At 46.1% G+C, this 20,706-nt stretch overlaps 1 protein-coding gene across 1 annotated transcript in view; it reads left to right on the plus strand.

Annotated features, from left to right (window-relative positions):
- Nucleotides 1-20,706, plus strand: part of ITPKC (inositol-trisphosphate 3-kinase C) — a 150,851-nt gene that overhangs the window by 63,274 nt on the left and 66,871 nt on the right. Inside the window, exon 2 of the mRNA XM_030217676.1 lies at nucleotides 17,343-18,141. Coding sequence (XP_030073536.1) covers nucleotides 17,506-18,141 — 636 coding nt within the window. The 5' untranslated portion in view covers nucleotides 17,343-17,505. The remainder of the gene's footprint in view (nucleotides 1-17,342; nucleotides 18,142-20,706) is intronic.

The following is a 20,706-nucleotide window of genomic DNA, read 5'->3' on the forward strand; positions in this document are numbered from 1 at the left end:
CCTGGTCACGGCTGTGACAAAGAAAACTACCCTCCCAGTGGAAGGAGGAGTTGCCCTGAAGGACATGCAGGACCGTCGCCTGGAGGCAGCTATGAAACGGTCCTTTGAAATTTCAGGCCTGTCCTTACGGGCGTCTGCATGCAGCTGCTACGCTGCCCGAGCCTGCCTCGCTTGGTTAAAACAGGCAGTGGAAGAGCCCGGAGATGGAGCTGAGCCCCTTACGGAGGGAGTCGGCCTTGTCATTTTTGGCTGACGCCCTTTATGATCTGGTCAGAGCTTCGGCTAAGCAGATGGCTGTAGCGGTGGCGGCTCGCTGTCTTCTGTGGCTACGGCATTGGGCAGCTGACATGGCCTCTAAGCAAAGTTTGATGAGGTTGCCCTTTCAAGGCCTTCTGTTTGGTGAGGAGTTGGAGAAAATTGTGAAAGGCCTGGGGGATGCCAAACCCCAGCGCTTATCCGAGGATAGGCCGTGGCCTTTTTCTAAGGGTCAGGCGGTTCCCTCCTCTTACAGACCTCGTTTCCGTGAAGCTAGAAGGTACCACCCGGGGCGTTCTGCTGGGTTCACTTCGCGTGCCCGTTTTCAGCAGAGGAACTCCTTTCGCTCGGACAAACATTCCACAGCAGTAGGCTCAAGAGCTGGAGTTCAAGGGCTATAAATAGCGCCAAAAAAATCGGTGCTGAAAAAAAAAGCACTGTTCTATAAACAGCAATCAGATGCCTTTTATAGAAGAACTTGTACACTAGAATCCATGACTATCTTTAGTCATGATGATTTACACCAACTGAACCCTGGTGTAAATCCTTACTCCTAAATCTGGTGCAGATCCCCCTTATTCTATGAAAAATGTATGTAAATTGAAGGAACATCCCTGATCTGCCTATGGCCATGCCTTTTTTTGGACCTGGCACCTAACGTTTTGCGCAAAATAACAAATTCCCCATTAGCACCGACGATTGGGCCCAATTATTGGTGCTAATTGGCTTTATTGTGCACGTAAATCAAAACCCATCACCTTGAAGATTTAAGGCAAGCAGCCAATCAGCTCTGCATCTAGACAGCCAGAAATGGATGACATGAGTAATCCCTCCTGAAGCAAGAATGGCAACCAATATAAACACGAACTAGAAGGTCTCGCTCATGAAACCCCTTGCATAGGGGTTTCATATGTTAAAAAGAACAGACAGGATGGACCCCTGTGGGAACCCCATTGAAACCTCCCGATTTGAGAAGAACAACCTGCTGCTTTTGACATGAAATAAAATGGAACCAGTCCAGGATGTCAACATGTATCCCCAAGGAATGCATCACAAGTTGCATGATATCAGTTTTTCCTGGGGGTCAGCAGCAGATGAATCCATTAACTGATGGGTTGTATCCGCCTACCAGCAGGTGAAGATAGAGAACACTGAAAAACCATAGTGCCTCTTGGACGACTAGCCCCAACTGCCTTCAGTATTTCTCTATCTCCCAACAGGTGTGGATGTAGCTTAATCAGCTCCTGGATTTCAGACTCCTGTGCTTTGCCAATTGAGCAGGGGTGTTGTGGCTGGTGGTGCCCACTTTAAAGGCATGTAAGTTTGCCCTTTCCCTGCCTTACCCATTCCCCCCGCCCTCCGGAGTCCCTCTGCTGCTGCCTGCCTCCCTCCAACTTTCCTCACAGCGTTAAAAAAAAAAAAAAAAAAAGAGCGCGCTTTTACTGTGTGGCTGTTCTGAGGCTTCTTCCAGAGATTCTGGTTCTGTGCAGCTTGTCTGGAGCTCGTTGACTCGGTCTTCTGAGGTGAGAGTGGTGCCCAGCTCCTCCAGGGAGGTCCTGTGGACGCCGTTCCGAACGGGGTAAGTTTGGCGCGAAGCCGCCATTTTATTGCCATATTTCCGTCCAGTCGGGCGATGGCTGCTGAGGGAGTTAAGCACTGCTCCCGTTGTGGTAAATGCAGATCAGCAGCGGGGCTGTGTAAAACGTTCTCCTTAGATGCTCACGCTAGTATGAGCATGGCGAGCGATGTTTCTTCCCGCTTGATGGCGGGTGCCATTTTGGAAGTGCCACATGCCTTGACCCTCGCGGTTGCGGAGGAGTCTGAGTGCAGGGGAGCGCCTCATTTAGAGGCTGCCTGAGGAGCTCCTACATCTGTTTCTCCTAATTCAGAGGCGGAGGGTCAGGGTGAGTTCCCCCCCCCCCCCCCAAGTTTGTGCTTTTAATGCATAAGGCTTTTATGCTGAAAAGAGCTCTGCCGCAGGTGTCTGACACTGCGTTGCATCCTGGCTTCCCTCCGGGTGTTGATGCCCCGGGGATGACTTCAAAGGTTATTTCCTCCCCCGAGCGTTGGAAACATGCTAAACATAGACGGGTAAATTCCCTGTCTGAAAGTGGTGCATATCCTCCTCCCCCCCTCCCTCCCCCCCCGGTGGTTGGGCTGTGGAGAGTCTGAGGGATCTGGCAGACCCTCAGGGACGGATGATCCAGAGGAGGGTGCCTGCTTGCCACTGGATTTGGCTGATCCCAATGCGGTCCGGATTTTCCACCGCAACGAGCTGCCAGCTCTTATTTTTGACGCCTTGCAGGCCCTCTCGATTTGATGATCCTGCTGAAGGCGAGGCCTCCTCTGTTAATCTTAGGATGGCAAGTACTAAGAAGCCTACTCGGGCCTTTCCGGTGCATGACTCCATCCAAGAGCTTATTTCTGCTCAATGATCTGACCCTCATGGGCTGTTGAAAGTGGCCAGGGCTATGAGTCAGCTTTATCCTCTGCGTGAGGAGCACTTGGCCCCTTTGGGGATGCCTAAAGTGGATGCATTGGTCATGGCGGTGACAAAAAAGACTACTCTCCCAGTAGAGGGAGGGGTCGTGTTGAAAGACATACAGGACTGGTGGCTGGAGTCCGCGCTGAAGCGTTCCTTTGAAATTGCTGGCCTTGCCTTGAGGGCGTCTATTTGCAGTTCCTATGCTGCCCGGGCATGTATAGAATCTCCCCCTATATGTTTTTAGAAAGCCAGAATAAACAAAATGTTAAATATGTAGCTCTGTAAAGAAAAGAGACAGAAAGCAACCTCAGCCATCAAATAGGAAAAACTTTGTGCACATCGGCCCTATTTATGGCTGTGTATGGACACGATTGGTCTTGGACTTCTGTCCTGGTCAGCAGCTTGCTGAAGCAGATCAGAACAGACAGCTCAGTAACTTGTGACTATTCCTCATCAAAAGACATGCACCACCAAAAGGAAGACATGTGCCACTCGTGACCTTTCCTGCTGAGAGGCCACTGTCATGGCAAAAGTGCACGTGTCGAGAGATTTTTGAAAAGGGTCCTATTTTGATTTGTACAGTCATCCCGACTGCCTGGCTAAATGCCCAGCTTCAGGCAGTAAATCAGTAAAATTTAGGAGGAAAATGGAGAATGAGCCATGCAGACAGTTTTATCCAAATATCCCTGAATCACAAGCTGGATTTTGTCCATAGAAGTTCATCCTGTGGAAAATTGGATGAAACCAACACTAAGATCATCCCTAGCTTGTCTTCAGTAAGCATAAATAGTCTTAACTTTTGTTTTGAGCCCTGAACAGTTGCTTAGTCACCATGACTTGATTCTTCCTGAGTGCGAGGATGTGTCATTCCCAAGATGGGTTGACACAACCCAAGGAGACACACAATCCCAGAAGGATAGGCCTTGGCAGTTGAAGTGGTTTTGGAGATAGTAGTTTCTGTTGTGGTTATCCTGGTTGACTGACTTGCTTCAGTTTCATGAGCAGCCATCCAATGTTGAAACTATTAAACAAGAAAGCAAAAAAACCGAAGATATTTTATCAAGCAAATAAATCAGCATTTAAATTTGGTGACTCAAAAGCTGTCTGAGCTCACCCACTTCCCACAGGAGCACAGCAAGCGCCTTCAACCTGGGAAGAATCTTATGTACTGTAATTTGGGACATTTCTGTGTACTGTGCACCCTTCTGTTCACTATTACCCCTTTTAACCATTTCTCTAATGCTATGAGATGTATACATAACAGCAGATCTGTAAACTAGGGTTTATACACTCAAGATACAAAGCTTCAGGATGTTTGTATTATAGGCTTAAAAAACAAGCTATGATCAGACACAGCTAGAGTAAAATTTAAAAGGAGCCCAATAGTGACCAGATGGGTGTTTTGTACCTATTCCAAAGGGTTGTTTCAGGCATATAAAGCTGGATGGAAAGGGCAGGGTCAAGAGACGGGCACAGAGGAGCAGCTTACTCAAGGAACAGATCATAAGCGGAATAGGGAACATTAAGAGGTAATGAGCATTTGCAGAGGGAAGGAGAAACTTCAACTGTATGTGGCAGCCAATGGAAAATCAAATATAGACTTGAAATGCATTGTAACTTCATTGGTGGAGCTAAGTCATGGAAAAATAACTTTTTGAATATAGCATTGTACAGAGACCCTATTTAGTCTATCCAATGTCTTGGCCTTAAATACCTTTTGTTATTGCATGTGCATGCGCCTAAGGCCACTGTGGCTCCCCCAGCAAAAGCAAGGGATGGGCTTTTGACTGGCTCCAGTTCAGCATAGTCTCAGTAAACGTGTCCATACCGGACGACTTGCCGGTTGGGGGGAGGTTAATGTTTTTTCACCAAAGGTGGCCTCTTATTACCTCCGATTGGTGGATTCTTCAAATTGTCCGGTTAGAATACACCCTTAATCTGGAATTCAAGCCTCCAAATTGCCCACCGGGAGCTCAGTCCTACAGCTCCCAGCACAAGCAGGTACTTGCAGAGGAACTCTCCGCCCTTCTACAGACCCAAATGGTCGAACCCGTTCCACCAGGAAAAGAAGGGCTGGGATTCTATTCCAGGTACTTGTGCAAAAGAAAATAGAGGGGATGTGTCCCATCCTAGACCTAAGGGCCCTGAACAAATTTCTTATCCGAGAAAAGTTCAGGATGTTATGCTCTCTGGACTTAAAGGATGCTTACACACACATCTCGATACTTCCAGCTCACAGGAAGTATCTTCGATTTCGGCTGGGGGAACACAGCACTTTTAGTACTGTGTACTGCCTTTTGGCCTGGTGCCTGCGCCCAGAGTGTTTACAAAATGCCTAGCTGTAGTCGCAGCGTCGCTATGCAGACTGGGAGTGTGTGTGTTTCCTTATCTCGATGATTGGCTGGGGAAGAGCACCTCTAAGGAAGGTGCTCTGGAGTCCATTCGAATTACTATTCAGGTGCTAGAGCAACTGGGGTTTGTCATAAATTATCCCAAGTCCCATCTCACCCCAGTCCAAAAATTGGAATTCATTGGAGCTCTGCTGAACACTCAGACAGCTCAAGCTTATCTTCCCGAGGCAAGGGTGGACAACCTGTCCCTGGTGTCCATGGTTCGAGCGTCTCAGCAGGTCACGGCTCGACAGATGTTGACTTCTGGGGCACATGGCCTCCACAGTTCATGTAACGCCCATGGCACGTCTACATATGAGATCAGCTCAATGGACCCTAGCTTCCCAGTGGTTTCAAGCTACTGGGGATCTAGAGGATGTAATCCAACTGTCCACTGACTTTCGGAATTCTCTTCAGTGGTGGATGATTCGATCCAATTTGACCATGGGGCAACCATTCCCTCAGCCACGAAAAGTGCTGACGATGGATGCATCTCTCCTGGGGTGGGGAGCTCATGTAGATGGGCTCCACACTGAGGGAGCCTGGTCCTTTCAGGAAAAAGGTCTGCAGATCAACCTCCTAGAATTAAGAGCAATCTGGAACACTCTAAATGCTTTCAGAGATCGGCTGTCCAACAGAGTAATCTTAATTCAGACAGACAATCAGGTTGCCATGTTTTACCCCAACAAGCAGGGGGGGCACCGGATCTCGCCCTCTGTATCTGGAAGCCATCCAGATGTGGCTTTGGGCTCGCCATCATGGCATGTTTCTCCAAGCCACTTATCTGGCAGGCATAAACAACAGTCTGGCCGACAGGTTGAGCAGGATAATGCAACCTCACAAGTGGTCACAACATGAGCTTAGTCTACAAGATTTCTGAGCATGGGGCACCCCCTCGGTGGATCTTTTGCCACTCAGATCAATCACAAAGTCTCTCAGTTCTGTTCCAGGCCCACGACAGACTAGCATCAGATGCCTTTCTCCTATATTGGGGGACAGGTCTTCTGTATGCGTATCCTCCCATACCTCTAGTAGGGAAGACTTTGCTGAAGCTCAAGCAAGACTGCGTAACCATGATCCTGATTGCACCCTTCTGGCCGCGTCAAATTTGGTTTCCTCTTCTTCTGGAGTTGTCCTCTGAAGAACCATGGAGATTGGAGTGTTTTCCAACCCTCATCACTCAGAACGAGGGGTCCCTTCTACATCCCAACCTCCAGTCTCTGGCCCTCACGGCCTGGATGTTGAGAGCTTAGAATTTGCCTCCTTGGGTCTTTCAGAGGGTGTCTCCCGAGTCTTGCTTGCTTCCAGAAGAGATTCCATGAAGAGGTGTTACTCTTTCAAATGGAGGAGATTTGCCATCTGGTGTGACAACGAGGCCCTAGATCCTCTTTCTTGTCCTACACAGACCCTGCTTGAATACCTTCTACACTTGTCAGAGTCTGGTCTCAAGACCAACTTCGTAAGAGTTCACCTTAGTGCGATTAGTGCTTTTAATTGCTGTGTAGGGGGTAAGCCTATCTCTGGACAGCCTTTAGTTGTTCGCTTCATGAGAGGTTTGCTTTTGTCAAACCCCCACCAGTGTCATGGGATCTCAACATTGTTCTCAGCTGATGAAAGCTCCTTTTGAGCCACTGAATTCCTGTCGTCTGAAGTACTTGACCTGGAAGGTCAATTTCTTGGTGGCTGTTAACTTTAGCTTGTAGGGTCAGTGAGCTTCAGGCCTTGGTAGTACATGCACCTTATATCAAGTTTCATCACAACAGAGTAGTCCTCTGCACGCACCCTAAGTTCCTGCCAAAGGTGGTGTCGGAGTTCCATCTGAACCAGTCAATTGTCTTGCCAACATTTTTTCACCGTCCTCTTACCCGCCCTGGCGAAAGCAGTTTGCATACCTCGGACTGCAAGAGAGCTTTGACCTTTTACGTGGAGCGGACAAAGCCCTTCAGACAGTCCGCCCAGTTGTTTGTTTATTTCGACCCCAACAGGAGGGGAGTTGCCATCAGAAAACGCACAATCTCCAATTGGCTAGCAGATTGCATTTCCTTCACTTACGCCCAAGCTGGGCTGACTCTGGAGGGTCATGTCACTTCTCATAATGTTAGAGCCATGGCTGCGTCAGTGGCTCACTTAGTCATCCTCCATTGAAGAGATTTGTAAGGCTGCAACGTGGTCATCAGTCCACACATTCACATCTCACTACTGCCTTCAGCAGGATACCCGACGCGACAGTCGGTTTGGGCAGTCAGTGTTGCAGAATCTGTTTGGGGTTTAGAATCCAATTCCACCCACCTAGACCCAGTTTTATTCTGTTCCAGGCTGCACTCTTAGTTATTTATGGTTTCAGGTCAATCTATGTTATGCCCTCGCCGTTGCGAGGCCCAATTGACCCATGTTCATTGTTTTGGGTGAGCCTGGTTGCTAGGCATACCCCACATGTGAGAACAAGCAGCCTGCTTGTCCTCAGAGAAAGCGAAGATACTTACCTGTAGCAGGTATTCTCCGAGGACAGCAGGCTGATTGTTCTCACAAACCCTCCCACCTCCCCTTTGTAGTTATTACTTTGTTCTATGCTTTTTTTATTAACCTAACCTAAAGGGGCACGCTCGCACGACGGGTGGGAAGTCATCTGCGCGGTTCATGCGCCAGAAGACTCTGGCAAAACTTTTATATATTTTTTGCTTGAAAAAATTGCCGTTTCCAGGGCCGACGTGGACGTCAACCCACATGTGAGAAACAATCAGCCTGCTGTCCTCGGAGAAGTATCTTCGCTTTAGCTTCAGATGGCAACTAAAGGCTGCTTTTTTGAGACATTTTAGTGAGCTACTTGATATTTTGGTTGGCCTGCAAATGTGATCTTTCCTCTCTTCTTAAGTTTCACCATTTTTCTATCACTTCTCTGGACTACCTCTGCTGTGTGTGTGTCCTTTTGGATATTTGGCCTCCAGAACTGGACAATGTCTGAAGTTTCACAAGTCTGTAGAGTAATATTATCTTTTCCTTCTTTTTGTCCTGCTAGCTTATGCCTTTCCCTGTGTATGATAGCATTTTTCTCTGGCTCTGTCCACAGGCTTATCATGCTATTTGGGGTGATATGATCAATGTAGCTGAAGCTTTTTTTCTTTTCAGCTTGGCTGCTAAATGTATTTCATTTCTCATTCTATACTTTATCCCTTGTATTTTGCTTGCTCAACACATGCCCTTGCACTTTTTTTTGCCTTGGCTGCCAAGCTCTTGACCATCCTTGGATAAGTTCTGCCTGTTCCCTCATGGTTGTCGATTCTTAAGAGTTCAGTGTCACATGCAAAGGGTTTTTCTTCAGAACCACCTCCAGTATCTCTCACAAAGACATTGAACAAACAGAAATGGAAAAGGGATGGGACTCAATACACAGCCCTTGTGATTTACATATTATATACACAAGGAGCTGCAGTAAGAATTTGAACCCAGTGCCACTAACCATTAGACTACAGAATCAGCCTCAGGACAGGGTCAGCTGCGTTTCTGATAAACATTAGGAGTCTAATTTTGCACCTCATTAAAATGATTGTGATTGGTCTGTCTTTTCAGTATGTTCATATTTATGGTAAAGTAATTGTGAGTTCTAAGAATTTGGTTATATTTATATTTTTATACATTTAAAAGAATTTTCTAAAGCATTTTCCTTGGTGGGTTTAACTCTGTACTATAATTTGTGTGGGTGGGTGGTTTCAATACAGAAATGTTTAAGTTGGCTTTCTGTTCAGAATTTTAGGAAGTTAGGATTCTTGATTGTACATCTGCTGAAGGATTTCAGCCTGGTTAAATTTAGAGTTTGAAATGTGCTAACTTTTTTTGTTATAGCTTATTTCTATATTTACAGGGCAAGATGCACTAAACTAAACGAGCCTTTAACGAACAAGTTTTTAACCCTGGCATGTATTAAAGCCCAATTTCCGATGACGGTAGCAGCAAACGAAAACGGAATGCAGATGAGCAAATTGTGTAGAAACCCTATTGAAATGAGATGTACTAAGGTTTTCCGCTTGCCCTAACGCTGGAAAGCTCTGGGAAAGCCGTTGGGGCTGCCCGGCTTCCAAAACAATGTATGAAAAAAAATCGGGAGGGGGCAAAAACGCTAGTCAGGAGCGTCCTTTATGAATGACCTTGCCCCCCCCCCAAGGTCGCCGCTGCTCCCCGCTCCCTCCTGCATTAAAATTATGACTTTTTTTTAGGCAGCCCCAGCCCCTCTCCCTTCCTCTCTTTCTCCTTTTTTAGAAAAAACAGCCCCAGCCGCCCCCCCCCCGAGGTCGTCGCCACTGCTCTCCCTTCCCCCGGACCCCCCTCCGTCTGAAACCGGGCCCGTGCAGCGCCTCTCACCTCTGTGTGAAGGCGTTGCACAGGCAAGAATAGCTGATCGCCTCTTCCGACGTTCCTCCTGGGCACCGCCCTCGTCTGACGTAAGTAACCTACGTAGGTTACTTACGTCAGACGAGGGCGGGCCCAGGAGGAACATCGGAGGAGGTGATCAGCTGCTGTTGCCCGTGCAGCGCCTTCACACAGAGATGAGAGGCGCTGCACGGGCCCGGTTTCAGACGGAGGGGGGCCCGGTGGAGGGGAGGAGTGGCAGCGACGACCTTAGGGGGGGGTGGCGGAGGCGGGGCACAGGGGCGGAGGATGGCGGGAGCTGTTTTTTCTAAAAAAAAGGAGAAAGGGAGGGAGGGGGCCGAGGCTGCCTAAAAAAGTCACGATTTTAATGCAGGGGGGAGCGGGGAGCAGCGGCGACCGCGGGGGGGGAGGAGGGCAAGGCCGTCCATAAAGGACGTGTTTGGTTTGGTTTGTTTTTTGACGTTTTCGGCATGCGCAGAGCAGCCAGCGTAACGCTTGGCTGCTCTGTGCATGCTTTACGGGCTGATTATCAACGGTTTTAACGAAGGGTTAGAGAATGCAAGTGAGCTGCAACGAGCAGCTCATTTGCATTCCCATTCCTTCGTGCATAGTTGTTCCGTACCGATTTGTTATGGAATTCGGTACGGAACGGCTCTAACGAGGACTTTTGTGCATCTTGCCCTTAGTGTCTAATGTACAAAGAGGGTCTGCTGGCTTTAACCATTTGCCCTAGCAGCTACGGAGAATCAAATGCAAATGTATTACAGTAAGCTCATTCATATTACAATGAGCATTCCATGTGCTGCACAAAAAGGAGTGCCTACCTTTAATGAGGAAACTTTTTTCTGGCAGGTCTGGAGCTGTCCTTGTGTGAAGGCGACTCTACCCTTTTCCCACCAGCAGCAACCCAAACAGGCTCCTCACCATTGATTTGTCTGGTTGTGGGATCCTAGAGCCATAAGATTTCTGCAAACCACTTCCCCAGTTTAATCTTTGGTCTGTTACAAGTCCTTATTTTCAAACACTCCTTTGAAATGAGTCCTTTTTCTTTGAACCTTCATTGTACGCTGGATTCTATAGACACCAGACAGGAGGGTCTGATCCTGTGATCCTGGAAACATGGTGGCAAGGTGAACCCTGGATTTGGCAGGCACCGGCAGGATCAGGGATCAGCAGGGTGTGCAGCAGTGGGACAAAATGATTCCTGGGAAAGCAATGAACATGACTGTTCTGCACATGTGCTAAGCGCTTTCCCTACAAGTCGCTTACTGAAATTCTGTGCATCTCATTTGCATGTGATTCCCTTTCAACAGCAGTCGGTTTAGGAATCTGTAAGTTGTGGCTGCCATATTTAACGGTGACTTTTGAGCATCTGGGTTTTAGTGAATTGAAGCCCCCTTTCTCCCTGTACCTCTTAGTCTTCCCTCCCCTGCACACCTAGTGATATGACTGGGGTGTTGCATATAGGACTCTTTCTGGAGGCCTGCAATCACGGGCTCTGAATCCAGCTTTTAAGTGTCACTTTTGAACGATGATCCACGCTTCTAGCCCTTGTCAACCCAGAGTGAAGTGATTTGGGCACCCGTTTCCGAGGTGGCCCAAAATATAACAATTTTATCCCAAAAATACAGTCTAATGAACATATGTGACCATCTCTGGAAAAAGGTGACTAAAGTCAGCAGAAACAGAATTAATTCATTACCATATTCATATTACTACTACTACTATTTCTTTATTATAATAGATATGAATGAATTCTTGATATGAGTGCTTGAAGCTTTCATATTTTATTACTGACTTTCTTTTACATTTTTCTCTTTGTAATATTTTTGTAAACCCCTTTGTTTGGTAATAGTTAAGCAGTATATTAAGTTTTAATAAACATAAACATGATGAATGCTGTTAGAGCAAACAATTTGTAATCTAACAGTTCAAACATGTAACATTTTCAGACTACTTATGGACTGATGAGATGAAAAAAAAAATGGCCATTCTCAACATTTTGTATCCTCTAGTCACCTTTTCCCAGAGACGGTCACTTATTGTTATAGTAAATTTCATGTACAGCTTATCTTTTGCTGTAATCAGATTTGTTTTCTATAAATGGCAAAAGCCTGTATATTCAGTAACTCCAGTATTTGGAAACTAAGACCAATGTCGGACATTGCAGTCTGTATCCCACAAATGGCAAAAAAGACAGATGAAGATTAAGTCAATGTATTATATATCACTTATCTTATGCTACAAGTGAAGGTGCTGTACATCTCAAGTGTGAGGGGAGGACATCTTAATTTTGAAATTAGCAAGTTGACCAAAGCTCTTGCTAACAGAATTTATAGCTTATATTGTCCTAAGATTACATTATATTGAATTGTCTATAGGCAGTTGGTATGATGGCAAATTGCCAAACACTGTTTAAGCATGAATGACTGACTATAACCTGCCCTGAGTGGCGTTTATGGCTCTGGCTGCCTTGTAGGGCAGACTGGATGGCTCATGCTGGTTTTTATCTTTCCTCATTTACTGTGTTATGCAATTCATTGATGTAGAAACAATGTTTGTCCATTGAAGTGTTACCTGTAGTATGCTGCAAGAGCGCTTCACTAAGGAGAGAGTCTTAAGGTGGTTTGCCCTAAACCCCCCCCCCCCCCCCTAAACTGGCTATTAGAATATAACATTTAAATCCTGTATAGAAAAATATTACTAATTGACCATTATCAAAATACAGTCAACGTGTTTTAAGAAGTTTTAAAAATGTGCTCCTATGTTCTCAAAGGGACTGTCATAGACCAACTGGCCTTAACTTACCTCCACAACCATCTAATCATTGCACATTTTCATTGATTTTTTTTGTGCCCACATACTATGTGCTTTATAAATTGAAGAAGTGTGAAGTACTTAACATATTTAAAATGCAGTCTTTTGGGTCACAATGAGGCATATTTTCAAAGCACTTAGCCTTCCAAAGTTCCATAGAAACCTATGGAACTTTGGAAGGCTAAGTGCTTTGAAAATATGCCTCAATATGGACCATGTTTTGCAATTGCTGTTTCAAGGAACCCAACTGTTCATTTTGATTCTGGACTGGACAATATTCACCCTGGAACACTAACTGGGAAAAAAAAAGATGCTTCTTGATGTTGCTTTCAACATTTATTGGTCAGGTCCTGCACCTTGATTTTACTGGCTGAGGGTGGTTTGGGGGGGGAAAGAGCACTGGGGTTAATGTCCTGCTACCTCTCCCCCCTTGAGAGGAAGGACATGAAATTTGTTGAACTGTGGCTAAATAAGGGAGATAAATCCTCCTGTTAAAAATGTAGAGTAAATTTTCAGTAGTGCTTCTAAATGCAAAGTATTGTATCTTATTTCAAGCACAGGGGTATACATATTGGACTGGATAATCACTTATGTATTGTACACAACTATCTGTTGCAAAGCTAAAGTCCTGTCTAGACATTCTAGACATTCTGTTTGTGTATCTTTTAAACATTTAAGATGCACTTGGTTGCATTGCAGGGACATGTTATCAGTTTACATTTCCCTCCCCCTCATGCTTCTTTTGATTTTCTGTGGTGCATAATAGGCTTGTTGTGAATATGCTTTACACAGCTGACACTCTATTTGTGTGTGGCTGCTGCATGCTTAAACTCCTTTGTGTACACAAATACTAAGAAAGCATTTCAATACGTGTATGTATAACAGAGGAAGTATATCCAGATGTGTGCCCACCCCCCCCCCCCGTACCTATATTTGTCCTTTATCAGTCACATGCAGCTCATTTCCAGTTCTATAGAAAAGTGCAGTGCCTGCACCGTCTGTAAATGTTGCACCATCCAAAAGTACTGATTGTATATTTGAGGAACAGAGACGTAGTTTCATTGGTGCAATCAAAGCTTCCGGTCAGATAAGTTCATCTTGCAAAAATTTGTGCGGAATGAAACCACGCTTTCCTAAGTAAAAAGCCACAACCCTGCAGAGTCTCTTACTTATCTTCATGTATTCATAGGAATCCGACAGGAGCTGTGATTTGAGATCACCTCCTTGCCCATGGGCCACCTTTTATAGGTCCCTACTGCCCTGAACTGGATTTGAACGGATTGCCAAGCTTTTCACTCTAGGTTTAACATTGTGGCAAAGGGCATGATTCACCCGCACATGAGTAGGGTAAGGTATCTGACTGACTTTTTTTCTGAAAGATTGGCTGCTTTTGTACTTTTAGGTTCAACCTGCTGACTCTGAGGTAGACTTTCCACTGGTGCATGCTTAGTTTCAGGAAATCACAGTACTGTACATAAGTGCCTTAGGAGAAACTAGTTTCTGATTGAAAATGTGTATCATGCATGTACATAATGCTCCCTGTAAAATGATTACCAGTAATTTAGTCAGTAAGATGAGTCATTGAGTGAAAAAAGTTATAACATAGTCAGGTGCAGGTCAGTAATACTGGCTTGTCATAATGAACTCTACTGCTAATCTTCTATTGAGGACAGAGGTTACTTTGGCTTTTTTCCTCCTCCAGAAAGTTGTTAAATCTGTATATATTTATTTTTGCTATAATCATTTTTACAGTACTACTGGCCATACATAGTGCTGTATGGTAGTGATGAGTATTCAGGTGTACAATATAGCCCTACCCCCAAACGTTTACACCTGAAGCCAGTGGGAGCTAGTGCCTTAGCCCAGGTCACAAGGCGCGTCTGTGACAGAAGTGGATTTGAACTCTTGTTTCTCAGGTTTTCATCCCATTGCTGAACCAGTGTTTCTCAAGCTATGCCTTGGGACACACCCAGCCAGACAGGTTTTCAGGAGAGCCACAGTGAATATGCATGCAATAAATGTGTGTACTACCCTCCATTGTATATAAACCTCTCGTGTATATTTATTGTGGGTCTCTTGCCAACCTGGCTGAGTTGTGCTGGGTGTGAGCAAAATTTAAATAAATAAATAGTCAACTCCCCACCAGCACTGGACAGAAACAACTGGAATGAACCTTTTATTTTAACATCTGCCCTCCTGTACCCAATCTTGCAACTTACTCTCTTGCTGCTTCTGCGGTGTCCCTAGCTTGTTCTCAATGAACTCTCATATTGAAAGCTGCACTACTTTTAGGCTTTTCACTATGTACTTGTGTGTGGCTGTATTGCTGCTGTGTGGGTTTATTCCTGTGTCGTGACTCCTCCCTCTACTATTCTTTGGAGCAGTATTAAGGAAGGTGGAATACTTAGGTTTAATTACCAGTGCAAAGGCTAGATTTGCTTAAAGGTGCTACAATGTTACCGGGATTAATGCATGTAATCTATGTGCAATAACGGTAGTAATGATGTCAAGATGTAGCATACTTTAGTAAATCTAGCCCCTAACTGTAGAAGTAGCTTAGAGGCAGATGCAGCAACCAAACGTAAAAAAATCTAAATCGTTAAAGTCCCTAACGATTTTAAAATAACGAAAAATGCACCAAAAAAAAAAAGTCACACATGCTGAGATCGGTATTGAAACGTACAATGTATCAAAGAATCACAATACACATCGTTAATCGGCCCCCAAATCATGCGCAGAGCAGCCAAGCGTTATGTTAGCTGCTCTGCACATGCCACAAACAGTCAAAACACAGTCAAATCACAAGCACATGGCTCCCAAATCAAAACAAAAATAAAAAAAAAGGGTCGGGAGGGGGCAAGGGCGCTCATCAGGAGCGTCCTGTACGGACGGCCTTGCCCCCCCCCCGCTGCTCCCCACTTTCCGCCGCTCCCCCCACCCCGAAAAAGCAAAATTCTAGCAGCCCCTGCCCCCTCCCTTCCTCACTACTCTCTCACCTCAGCTCCGCCTCCAGACATCCTCCGTCCTGTGCCCCGCCCCCTTTTGGAGTCGTCGCCGCCATTCCCCTCCTCCATCGGGCCCCCCTCCCTCTTACCGGGCCCGTGCAGCGCCTCTCTCCTCTGTCCGAAGGTGCTGCACGGGCAAGAAGAAAGCTGATGCCTGCCTTCGCCCAGCTTCGATGGCGCCTTTCTCCTGCTGCGCCCGCCCCTGTCTGACGTCGGTAACCAACGGATCAAAATTTCCTCGTTGGAGAGTCATTAAAGGCTTATTTAGCTTTAATGCATCTGCCTCTTAGTCATTAGGACAGTGGCTTTGAACCTGGTGTATTCTGGGCAAGTCACTTAACACTCCATGGATCTAGGTAAAAATTAAGTACCTGTATATATAATACTTAAACCGCTTGATTGTAAGTACAGAAGGCGGTATATCACGTCATAACCTTTCCTTTCCCCCAGGTCTGCTTCATCAGGTGTTGTGCTGCCAGTGTTCCGAGATGAGATGTTGTTCTCTCTGTGATTCTGCAGGAGAGAAGTCAGCTTTTTTTTCTTTTTTTTCGGATAGCAATGTATTGTTTTTTTTTCACTTGGATTTTTTGCAGGTCCTCCTTTAGTTGGCTCAAAAGGTAGGGGTTTAGTTCTTACAAGTTTCTTACAACTACTTTTCTTTGGGTTCTTATAATTTTCTTCTTTTTGTAGCGTTGATGTATATGTTCATTTCTTAGTTTCTGACTAGTGTGTTTGCAGAGTTTGTCTGCATAGTCGGAACTGTAAGTAGTAGCCAAAGGATTTTTGATCTTGAGTTAATTGGGAATGGTGTCATTCTTCTTCCACATTGTCAGGAAGTAAAGGAGACTGTTCACTTTTGCTTCTTTTTCCGTAAGTTTGCTCATTTGGTTTCTCATTCGGCTGTATGTGTTATCGCACATTGCTTTTGACTCGTAACCACTCGCCTCCACCTACCCTCCTCTTTTCCTTCCCGTTCACATTAATTGATTTGATTTGCTTACTTTATTTATTTTTTGTCTATTAGATTGTAAGCTCTTTGAGCAGGGACTGTCTTTCTTCTATGTTTGTGCAGCGCTGCGTACGCCTTGTAGCCCTATAGAAATGCTAAATAGTAGTAGTAGTAGTGTATTCCCTGGGTCAGCTGGGGATTCGGTGGAGAAAGGGTTGGACAGTCATTGTAATTGAGCACTAGAAATGTGGCTGGAGTTAGGCCCCATGATTGCACGGTTCCTGAAGAGAAAAAGAAAAACCTGGGGCATGGCAATTAGCAACGAATATAAAATCTAAGGTGATTGTGGATGTAGGTTTGTGGTGGTGTTCAGTAGAGATCAGTACAAGCGAAACCAGAAAGCATAGGAAGAAACGGCCAAAAGAGAGAGGGAGGGGGGAAAGAAATCCCAATGTTAGAATGAAAGGTGCCTCTGTTTTATTTTGGCCGTAGCCCCGGTGGCTTCCTTCCCGCACACCACGTTCATCTGTTTACATGTACTCTGAGTAGGGTAGTACTTTTTCTGTTTACTTAGATTAGTTCTTAGTCATCCCCCACCATTACCCACTTTCAGACGTATCGACAGGACTTTGTGGGTTTTTTTTTTTTTTTTTAAAGTAGTGAGTGATCTAAGTTAAAAACAACAATCAGGCATGGCTTTCCCCGTTGTCGTCATGGACTCACTGCGTTCCTTAAACTGTGACAAGTTTTGGTGGGTGTGGGTTTTTTTTTTTGGTGTGTGTGTATAATTTTTCTAAGCATTTGCTTAACACTGCTGGAGACGATCCTGATTGCCCTGGTACAGTATAGTATGGTAGTTATTTTCTCAGTAGTTAAAAAGAAGGTTTAGTGAGAAATGATTGTGCTCTTTGCTACGATTATGGCTTTGTGCTCGTTACTATTCAGGGGCCAGAACCTATGTTCTTGATGGGGGAACTCACTATTGATTTTCTGATTTTAGTGTTCAAAGTCTGCCTGTTATTGCATAAAGTAGGACCTAGGAGAAACTGAACTATTCCTCCTTTTGTTTTCCCCAGCTTCCAGGAACGCTACCGGAAACTTGACTTCAGCCAGTACGGGATTAAAGGCTGCGGGCGGAGGCGAGGAATGCGAAGCGACCCCCGGGAGCGAGCGAGCGCCACGAGGAGCGGTTTAAAGGGCCGCTGCTGACGTCACGGCGAAGGAGGCGGGGCCCGAGGGATGGGCCAGAACACTTCCTACTCGCCGGCGGGCTCGGGCAGGGCAGAGACTGCTTCTCAACTCAAGGCTACGGCACGTCCAGCACAGTGCCGGCGAATGAGGATCCGCGGAGCTCCGAGTGGCGCCCCAGAGCCGCCTCTGCTGTTGCTGCGCCAAGCCGTGCGGGACAGCGCCGCTGTGGCTGCCGCTCCCGTGCTCCGCCTGTGCTTGCAGGAGGAAGCGGCAGGAGAGCGGAGGAGCGCCGCCGGCCCGGGACAGGGCCATGATTCAGAGAATCCCGAGATGGAGGCCGAGGGTGGCCCGTCCCTGAGCTTCACTCGCCCCATCCCGCGCCTGATCGTCACTCGGGAGCCTAGCCCGAGTCGGGAAGAGGAGGAGGAGGCGGTGGTGGTGCCCGATCTTCTGGCTGCCGGGCTGGAGGAAGGGGGCGAAGAGTCTCCATGCTCGGACAGCGGCTGCGGCGGCTCTCCCCTGCCCACGTTCTTCCTCCGTAAGCTCTCCAGTTCCTCCTCGGCTGGACTGTCCTCTGCTTCTTCCTTTGACGAGTCAGAAGACGACTTCACGGGCAGTGATGCCGAGCTTAACGGGGGACAGCAGGTGCCCTCGATGCTGGGGAGCCCGGAGGACAACTGCGGGGTGAGTACATGTGTCCTGATGGCAGAAGTGTGTTGCTCACTGTGGACGAGGAATCTGATTTCCTTTACTCTCATTATGCTGTTGTATATGTATTTTGGAAGCTTTTTTCGGTTGAAAAGTTGGCTTTTGGTAGGTAAGTTTGCAAAACATTCTGAAAATCCACAAACTGTTAGACTTCCTTAGTTCCTAATTGACTTTCTTGCTAGAACTTTCAACCAGTTGGATCAAATACCCAGTGTACCTGAATGTAACCTAGCCTTTAGCTACTACAGAAAAAGTGTAAGCAAAATCCAAATAAAATAAATAAATGTGGTGTACAGGCTATAGGGACTAATTGTAGAAAAAAGGCAACTATGAGGCATGAAAAAGCTTGACCTATAGAGCAGGGGCGTAGCTAGGTGGGGCCACGGGGGCGTGGGCCCCCACATATTTAGCCCTGACCCCTGCCGCTTTTGACCCCCTCCCCTGTCCCGCCGCCACCGTCAAATATCTTTGCTAGCGGGGTCCCCATCCCCCGCCAGCCTTAGTCATCTTCAGCGCTAGTCTCCTGCGTGTTCGCTGATCTGTGCTGTGAGTCCTGACTGACGTCCAGGACGTCTTGCACGTTCCTTTAAAGGAATGTGCATGCAGTACGTCATCAGTCAGGACTCACAGCACAGATCAGCGAACACGCTGGAGACTGGCGCTGAAGAAGACTAAGGCTGGTGGGGGATGGGGACCCCGCCAGCAAAGGTACCTGGTGGGGGAGGTGGGCTAAAATATGCCCCCCCCCCCACCTTGGCCTCTGGACCCCCCTCCCGCCAAGGTCTGGCTACGCCTCTGCTATAGAGCAAAGCTCATATCTCACCTTAGATGCTGTGTGCAGTACTATGGTTGAGTCTTCTAAAAAGGGAGCAGCACCTTGCTAGTTCTCAAGTCTTTTTTTTTTTTGTTTAAAGTGATACCCTTCCAAGCAACATTTTTAAGAAAAGTAAGTTCAATTATCACTAGACCTGTCTTATGTTGAAAGCTATTTTTAAAAAGTTAATAGCGTTTTCTTTCCTGTTCGAGTATGACAGTATATCCATCTATTTAGTCAAAACAGTTTGTAGATCTAGTACAAGATTATTTTGCTTAAGGATAAACATTCAAGGCAGATGCATGATAATCAGACCTTTGCATGACATTTCAGCTGTTTTTGATACAGAAGAATAAAGGGCTGTGGAATATTTATTCTACTGGCTAATCCAAATTTAAATATTGCTCAGACTTTTCTGTAACATGTAGTGTTTTTGAAGTTGAAGTATAACCTTTAGTATGCCTTTTATGAGCTTTTTGTTTTGCCAGCTTAGCAGCGTAGTTATCAATGTGAGCTTAGGCATGTTGTTTTACTATTAACCCCAGTTATTCAGGTCGGAATAGCTCCACTGGGAAGATTGTTGCCTCTGAGTCAGAGGGTCATAAATTCAAGGCTGGATGGAGTGGGGCAGCCACTAAAATGTGCCTGGTCTTATTATATAGCCTATGGGAACAAACTTAAAGATCTCAATATGTATACTTCAGAAGAAAGGCAGGAAAGGGGAGATATGATACACATTTTAAATATCTGCTGGAAAATAAATGTTCAGGAGGCAAGTCTTTCAATTGAAAGGAAGCTCTGAAGCGGGTGGCGGCATAGTCGTAGTCACACCACTCCTTAAAAAACCTTCATTGGACCCTACCTGTCCTTCCAACTATCGCCCCATCTCCCTCCTCCCTTTCCTATCCAAGATACTTGAACATGCTGTTCACCGCCATTGCCTTGCCTTTCTTTCATCTCAAGCTATTCTTGATCCACTTCAATCTGGCTTTCGCCCCCTTCATTCAACTGAAACAGTGCTTGCTAAAGTCTCCAATGATCTGTTCCTGACCAGATCCAAAGGTCTCTTCTATCCTCATCCTTCTCGATCTGTCTTCTGCTTTTGACACTGTTGATCACAGCCTACTCCTTGATATGCTGTCCTCACTTGGATTTCAGGGCTCTGTCCTTTCCTGGTTTTCTTCGTGTATCTCCCAGCGTACCTTTAGTGTATACTCTAGTGGATCCTCTTCTACTTCTATCCCACTGTCAGTTGGTGTACCTCAGGGATCTGTCCTGGGACCTCTTCTCTTCTCCATCTATACTTCTTCCCTTGGTACTCTGATCTCATCCCATGGTTTTCAGTATCATCTTTACACTGATGACTCCCAGATCTACCTCTCTACACCAGAAATCTCAGCCAAAATCCAGGCCAAAGTATCAGCCTGCCTATCTGACATTGCTGCCTGGATGTCTTCAGTGCCATCTGAAACTAAACATGACCAAGACTGAGCTTCTTATCTTTCCCCCTAAACCAACCTCTCCTCCTCCCCCATTCTCTATTTCTGTGGATAACACTCCCATCCTTCCTGTCTCATCAGCTCGTAACCTTGGGGTCATCTTCAACTCCTCCCTCTCCTTCTCTGCACATATTCAATAGACTGCTAAAACCTGCCGTTTCTTTCTGTATAATATCAGCAAAATTCGCCCTTTCCTTTCTGAGCACACTACCAGAACCCTCATCCACA

Source organism: Microcaecilia unicolor, chromosome 11 (assembly GCF_901765095.1).
Source record: "Microcaecilia unicolor chromosome 11, aMicUni1.1, whole genome shotgun sequence".
Taxonomy (NCBI): Eukaryota; Metazoa; Chordata; class Amphibia; order Gymnophiona; family Siphonopidae; genus Microcaecilia; species Microcaecilia unicolor.